Source organism: Nilaparvata lugens, chromosome 4 (assembly GCF_014356525.2).
Source record: "Nilaparvata lugens isolate BPH chromosome 4, ASM1435652v1, whole genome shotgun sequence".
Taxonomy (NCBI): Eukaryota; Metazoa; Arthropoda; class Insecta; order Hemiptera; family Delphacidae; genus Nilaparvata; species Nilaparvata lugens.
The window spans coordinates 23,688,244-23,696,741 of record NC_052507.1 but is presented as its reverse complement, the minus strand read 5'-3'; the positions used below and the strand labels follow the sequence as shown (position 1 = coordinate 23,696,741).

Here is an 8,498-nt window from a genome sequence, read left to right as displayed (position 1 = left end):
AATGGATTACAATGTGCATCACAATATACATTATACAATTAAATGAGAATAACTAAGCATAAATAGTTGGAAAAACCAAAAGACTGTAAGTACACAGATTCAAATCTGGAGCTAAAAACACATCTATTCACAATTTGCATCAGAATAAATAATTTATAACTGAATTAATGAAAGCTCACATCACCAATGAATATCATCTACGTATTTGTGTCAGTTAAAATTTAATTTAATTTTTCTACAAAGTCCCCATAATTTCCATTTGAATTATTCTTCGAAACTGAAACTATAAAGTCCAAAACGGAATTTCAAAAACCCCTATTTATCCCTATTCAAATTATTTTCTCACAGACCAAAGTCCAAAACAACTACTAATATTCATCCACGGAAATTCAATGAACGTTCTTTTAAATCGAGTTTTATTCTATTGGGAATATGTTGAGATGTAGTGATAGTGAGCCAAAGTTTGAGTGAGGAGATGAAGTGATGTGATAGTTTTGTGTTGGTGTTTGGTGGTGTGTGGTGGCTGCTGGATCAGAATGTGTTCGATGATGTTTGTGGCGCTGAGGCTGAGCTACTCGAAGGGCACTTCAAAGGTGCTGTCGCTGGGCTCTGACCGGACGGCGGACGTATTTCGCCGCCTGCGGCATCGCTGGCTGAGGTGGCGCGGCCGCCGCATCAAGCCGCTATCGCCCAATGCAGTCATGTGAGTTGAAATCACCAATTCCATCATTATGAATAATGCATTTTATTTCCACCATATAGAAAACAAAGAAATTTTCACAAAAACTTTTTGGAAATTAAGTGACTACTACATCAAGTAAGCATGGTAATAGCATAGAGAAACAATAGCATAAACCCAAATCAAAAACCCCTATTTATCCCTATTCAAATTATTTTTTGGAATTCCTATCCCATGGTATAGGGCGTTTATGTCGCAACTTTTACTGTTATCTCAAGCTGAAAGTCCACGTGGTTCTTTCCCGTGAAGCTTTATGACGCTGGTAGTCTCTCATATTGTGCCGTTCATACACTCTTACCCGGTCAAAACAGTAAAAATCGACAATAATCGACAGTTATCAGCTTGAGATAACAGTAAGAGTAGCGACATAAACGCCCTATACCATGGGATATCTACTTATGCTATTTTTTCTCTATGGTAACAGTAAATAGTAAATGTTTACTATTCTTTATGAACAGTAATATTCAGTGAAATTGATTTGTTCTATATGTTTATTGTCATTGGATGATGACAACGCGTTGCTATAAATGTAAATCTTGATGAGAGTACATCAATCTTCACAAGATGTAATTCACATTCATGACATTTTGTAATTTTCAGGTCCGGTTCTAGGACACTCATTGAATCCAATGAGCCATCAAACCTATAGATTCATATATTAAATGGTTCATTAGTTTTAAAGAAGCCGGGCCTTATTAAATCTAATAGACTATGAAACCTATAGGTTCGATGGTAAATTAGATTTAATATGTGTTCTAGAAACCGTGCCTCAAATCTTATAATTATTTTCAATATCTTACAAAAAATATCTTATGCTCTTTGTTCACGAATGGTGACAACAGGGTTTCTCAGCTCTCCACCTATTCAATCAGTTGCGATCCCGTCATTAATAATATAAATAAATAAAATTCTTCATCTCAAGAATCAAACTCCCGAATCAATTCGAATTTACGGAACAATAGGAGTCTATAAAGTATTATGTAAAACCCACTTCATGGAAGTTGATTGAATTAGGAAATTCATTTTTCATGATAAGTTTAAGAAATATATGTGTTTATTCAGAACACTCAAACTCATATTGATAAAAATATCATGTTCTACAGTGTATATCATCCACTGTCACTCTATTTTTGAGTCGATGATTAACAAGGCTTGCTATGAACTATTTTTGTTGATCTATTGCACAAAATAAAAAATCTATAAGAAATATGCTGTATTTAATATTGAAACATCTCATTTTCCTACCAATATATTTACCGCTCAATGATAAAATTACTGTATATTGAGTAAATGAGATCTATCAAAAATATTGTACATTACTATATTTTAGGAGTACCGGATGAAATATTTCATCCAACACATGACACTAGAGAGAGTTTTAGTTTTTTTTCACAAAATTCACGTCGACAACAATGTCAGATATTTATAGAAGACACACTTTTCAGACACACCCTGAATCGCAACTACATCAGCCTGTGGATCTGATAATTGAAAAGAGTGTTTATGCTGTTCCTAATTTCGTCATTTCCGGAGCTCAGGCGTTTTCTATTGACAATATACACCGGTACCCCAATCTACTTCTTTCTATCAATAGTCTGTATAAAGAGTATTATGACTGGTAGAGGTCAAAATTTGCAAATACAGGCTAATATTATGGAATTTTTGAAAAGCTTTGGAAAGAGTTACAATAGTTTTTCTGTTCAATATTGTAATTCAAAGATCTCGAAAATACAAAACAAATAGTCTCCGATCCTTTCCAGAGTATACATGTCATGTGTACAGGCTCTATACGTTTTAGTGATTTCCTATGTTCTATATTACACTAGTAGGCAAGCATTATAGCCACTTGAAAAAAAATAAAGAGCTTAACCTTGGAGAATATTTTGTTTTTTCAAAATTATTGTTGGAATCAAGATGATTTGAAGCTTTTTCTTTAGTGATAAAATAATCATATCGATTATACACGTGAAATAGCCTACATTGATTATCAGAAACAGAGAATAGGTACGCGAATTATATTTAATAACTCAGTTATTAATTATTATCATTATCAATAACATAAAAATAAAAATAATTTATATTATAAATTTAAAATTATGTATAATTTAGTTTTCCACTTTCTTATCCTTTCCTAATACATAAAAAATATAGATTTATTTCTAAAAATTATTTAAATTTAGTTTTTTTCTCTAATTAAAAATTGAGATCTCTTCATAATTGTATAGATATAACTCATTTTGTTATGATGACTCGAGCTTACGCACAGGCCTTTGTTGCCTATGTAAGCTCTTTCATATCTGATTGCAAGACTATAATATTGTGATAGCTCAAGATTTTTATTGTTCAGTATAGTTTTATATTTTGTTATTTTAATTTTATTAAGAATATTGTATTGATTCTTGAATTGTATTTATACTTTATTGCTTGAGGTTCTATGTAAATGCTTTATTTTATTTATAAGCACAGAAAAATACTAACAGAAAAATCAATAACACTAGAGACAATAGTCATAGCATACAGACAAGAAAACCGGTAGGTCAATCATAAGTTAATTCCATCGACCGTGAGCTGCAATATTATCGCATACGGTAGCCTACATTATTCTATCATGCATATTGCTTCTATGTTTGGATATTTACCCCTTAAAAACTATTAAAAATGATAAAACTACCGTTTTTTATATTTCACGATCAAGGTACACCCATCTCTTATATTACAAGCGACATAGTATGGCAACTGCACAGTGCACACTCCACATAATCGTGATCGCTATGCGTCACGTGCGTGACTAAAAAATGCACGATTACGTTGTGCGTGAGTGCAAGTCAATAAGAAGCAATAAATTTCATACAGAAATAGTTGCCAGACCTTTGTTGCCAGTTAGCACTAAGCATATCACTTTGTTTCATTCTGAACAGCTGCAGATTTTAATAATTTATGCAAATAAACAATAATAGCCTACGAATGTTGTTCACTATGATATTCAGTCGTAACCAACGAAGGGTCCAAGTTTACATATCCAATCTATCGCTGAGTGATTTTTCCTAGTGAGTGATTTTTTTCCATAAAAGAATTATTTTTACCAACACCGCACCAAATAGTTAAGTTCAACTGTTAATGCTTGTTATTCGCCGATCCGTCATTTTTTTCTCTAGTGTTTTGCATCAGAACTCCTTTTTTGTATTAGTAATTCAACACAATAGGATATAATTACCATATTTTAATAAACATATTTTGCTCCATATTTTAGTTTATATTTCACTGCATCATTTTGTTTGTTCTTCAATTTGTTCATTTAATCTATCACAACTTTTGTCATATCAATCTTTTATACAGTGCATTTTTTCAAAATTAATTTAGGCTATTATTCTTAATTTTATATTTATTCCTCTCCTGACTCTTGTTTCGTGCGAATCGCAGGGGCTGTTACCCACCCCCCTACCTAGCACCCTGCCTGGCTGAAGACCGCTTCCGAGTGCGAAGCGCGAGTCAGAAAATAACAATTTTAAATTAAGAATGATGAATTATTTTTTTAAATGTATATGATAACTATGATAAAAATGATGATAAATGGAATAAACATAATTAAAGGACAAAAAAAGCAACTAATAACGCAGTAAAATACATTATTATTATAAGTGTAAATACTTCTATTGGATAAATTACTAATATAAACAATAGAGTTCTGATACGAAGCACAAGTACATGCTAGTGAACATAAAAATGGCGTATGAATTTGCACAGTCCTATCCTCTCTTACTAAATTAATCGATAGGCTAATAGTTTCTAAATAGATCTGAAGAAAAAACTAGAATTGAAAACTCTTGTAAACAGCAAGTTTTGCTTTGGAATGGCTGGAAAAATATATAGCATGCCGCCCTGCTTATAATAATATATGAATATTATAATAAATCATAAAAAACGTTATATACTATATGATGACAAGTTCAATATTTGTGTAATAATTTATTATTGAAGCATTTTTTTGTGGCTTGTGTCATTCATGAGTAGTGAGTAGGCCACCAACAGTTGTATTCAGTAGAGTTGTATGAGAGCTTGCAGTACTCTCGAGACTTCAGCTCTATCTGGAAGCAAAACACTGAACCAATGATGAGCAAACTGTGAACAATGAACTTTTGCTTTGTAGTTCACTGCTTTGCTTGCAGAAAGAGCTGAAGTCCAGTTCTGATTCTGCATACAGTCACAGAAGAAGGAACCCTATGTTCTTCCTTTGTGATACAGAGCCTCTTCTGCAAGTACAAGAATACAAAAATTGCTTTGGTTCAATTTTTAATATCAAAACAAATTGCTTTGTTTCCATAAAATACATTCTCCATAGCAATCATATTCATCCTATATAGCCTAATGATAGTCTAAAATAAGCTTACCGTACTATTTTTTATATTTTTTAGCCTACTTATCGATCAGAGATAATGTGTCTTTTTCATTATCACCCCTCCCTATCATCTTCCTAATCACATAATTATTACGGTACTTTCCAAATTTAAGATTTCTTACATATTTTTAGTATAAAATAAAATATACGATATTTTAGTGTGTAGGCCTAAACTGGAGCGAGAATTCATTTAATTCATTCATTCATTCGCCAACATAATTACAGAAACTAAAGACAATTTTCACAAATATTAATCAAAATAGACATGCATATAGATTTTATCGATTCTTGAATTGAAATCGTCCAGCTCCCGCTTTCCGCTATATTCAGGTTTTGAAAGGCTAGAAGTAGAAGGGAAGATGACGACATTTCTGGGTTTGCTTCACTATTGAGTTATAGTTATAGTTGAGGTTTAGGTGGTGAATGAAGAAGGAATGGGATTTGCTACTCATATGCTGTGTATATTATTTTAGAATTGATAATAAATTAATGTCATCATTCAATTTAAAAACAATTGGTGCGTTGTCAAAGTCCTTTTGGTTTTAATGGATAATTATGAGATCGGTGACTGTTGGAACAATAACTACGGTATATGATTCTCTTGCAATAAGTGGTCGGAAAATTTGGATTTCGTTCAAGTTCAAAATAGATGCTATATTTCACATCCAGATTTCATGAATATATTCTTTATTGAATTACTATTGGTTGTTAGATTTTTCTTCTTGTTGGCTTTTTATTTATGAGCTTTTATATGCCGTTATTATTATGAATATCTCCTTGGTCTCTCTCTCTCTTATATGGCGCTACAGCCCATGGTGAGCCTTGGCCTCCGCAACTATCAACCTCCACGCATCTCTGTCGTTGACTAAGCCTCTCCATCCCCCCTCACTCCCAAACTCCTAACATCATTGAGCATCTCATCCAGACTGGGTCTCCCTCTGTGTCTCCTATTGTGAAGCCTTGGTCTAGCTGATGAATTATTGTTTAGATTCATGCGCCAGCTACACCCAGGGTGGCTACTTGTACAGCCGCCTCTTCTGATTATCATAATTTTATGTTTTTGAAAATCACTTCACGGTGGTTCGGAAGCTACCAAAAGCTATAGGTGCACTCATCATCCTCCATCTCATTACGCACGCACAGGCCTGAAGCTCATGTGGGCATCTACCTTAGATAAAATAAAAACAGCTGAACTATCCTGTTACTAGCCAAACTTTTAGAGTGGCACTGACATTTTCTTAACTACCGTACTGAGTACGGTTAATTCAACTTTACATCTATATTATATTTTCTTCTGATTTATCTCGGTTCTGAAAGTGGTATAGCCTTCACAAACCATTTCATCCAAAATTATTATTTTTTCAATCGGATGTTTTTTATGCGAAAAATATTTAGTTTGAACCCTATTTAGTCCATTACTGAATCTCAAATTGCAAATGTGTATGATGAGTCAACTAAAACCAGGTGTGGACATTTGGCGCTAGAATATTCCACTGCTATTGACATAACAAACTTGATTTTAATATAGGCTACAGATCAATATTGAATAAAACTAGCAAATAAATTATAAGCACACTGATTTATTTCATTGTCAAATTGGCCAGTAGACTAGGAAAATCACATAATTTCAAAATAATTTCCCCTCATGACATAATTTTTTTTCTGAATATTTATCAACTGAATTTATATTCATAAAGAGAATCATAAGCAATCCTCATTAGCGTTGCATTGTTTATGAACCCTCCCAAATCTCCCCCTCCAGAATCTTCCTTGGCGAGGAGCACTGAAAAAAAATCAGTTCCCTAACATCTTCCTCATCATCATCACCTTGAATGATGTTCAGTGTTCTGGAGGATAAATACAGGCCTAAAATAGTAATAGAGTAGTTTACAATCAATATTCACAATAATATTGTGATAACCTATTATTATTGTCTTAATAGGTTGCTGCCAATAGCAGTGGATTGTCCTAGCGTTACAATATGATAACAGTGTTATATAAAATTGATCTGCTGAAACCAAATATGATAAATCTCAGGGGTGCCCACAAGGGGGAGGGCATGGCGCAATTTGCGCCATCAACATTTTTTTGGGGGGGGGGCATGATTTTTTTTTATATTTTATGTCAACATTTTGAATCATGGCTATAAAATCAAGGTAGAGATATCCGAATGTGGTTAATTTTAATACTTTTTCCCACCTTTACAATGTTATATTTTGCGAATTGTAACTCAATATAAAGCATAAAAAATACAATTGATAATATGTTGTATGCAGGAATTTTAGTAATTTTAAGCCTATGAGCTTGAAGGTAAATCGTTGACAAAAATAAATTATAACTCCATCATCCACTATTATTCTGATTTCCTTTGCTTAATTTTAATTTTTAATGGTCCTGTGTTTGAGTTTCCTTGGTGTAGCAACCTAATTTTCTTAAAAGCACAATGATAAGTTAAATTGTAATGTACATTTTAATCTAATAATTATTTTAATAATTTCGAAGGCGTTTCATGATGATATTAATGTCTCTGAAATGGGAATGCAATTATCAACAACATCGCAAACTCTAGTGAATTTGACAGAAGAAAAAACTTCTCTTGTCAAAAATTTGCGAAAAATATCAAATGAAGCCAATTTCAATCTTTCAAATTTACACCCTATTTACCACACAGTAATCAAGTAATATTTTTCACAACTGTAGGCTACTCATATAAAATAGTATGATAATATATTTAGTATTCCAATAAAACATTTAGTTTTTGAAAAAAATGATATTTTCAAACCCCAAAATCCATTGAAGAATTGCCGAATTGTTTGATCAAGAGATTCAATTGATTGATGATAAAGTTCAATTGCGCCGTGAACATAGATAATTTGATCTTAATCAAGTGCAATATTTTATAAAAAGTTTGAAGACAAAAGTCACGTTGCCAATACATACATAGAAATGATACTCATAAATCATTCGTAAACAGTACAGGGGAAATACTTTCACCATTGAAAATATTCATTTGCCGCCATGCAAAGCCTATGGTAGTAATTGGAGTACTGTGTATCCCTTCCTGCTCAAATCAAACATGTACTGTAGCCTACAGAAAAGTCACGACATGCCAATTGGAGAATTTTCTCATTTTCAATTGATATCTTCTCATTTACAGTTGACGATTTCTCAAATATAATTCACTATTCTCAATTACATGTGATGACTTCCCAAATACAATTGACTATTCTTATCTACATATATAGCATTCTCTCAATTATAAGTGACTATTCTCAAATACAATTAATACTTTCTTAAATTAACTTGATACTTTCTCAAATACAATCGGAAAAAGTGTAGTTAACCTCACCCCTCCCAAGCGTT

General features: G+C 32.5%; 1 protein-coding gene across 1 annotated transcript in view; it reads left to right on the top strand.

The window, feature by feature from the left end:
* Positions 1–521: 521 nt before the first annotated feature.
* LOC111047207 (protein unc-13 homolog 4B) overlaps positions 522–8,498 on the top strand; it is a 75,254-nt gene continuing 67,277 nt past the window's right edge. The window contains exon 1 of the mRNA XM_039425713.1: positions 522–703. Coding sequence (XP_039281647.1) covers positions 537–703 — 167 coding nt within the window. The 5' untranslated portion in view covers positions 522–536. The remainder of the gene's footprint in view (positions 704–8,498) is intronic.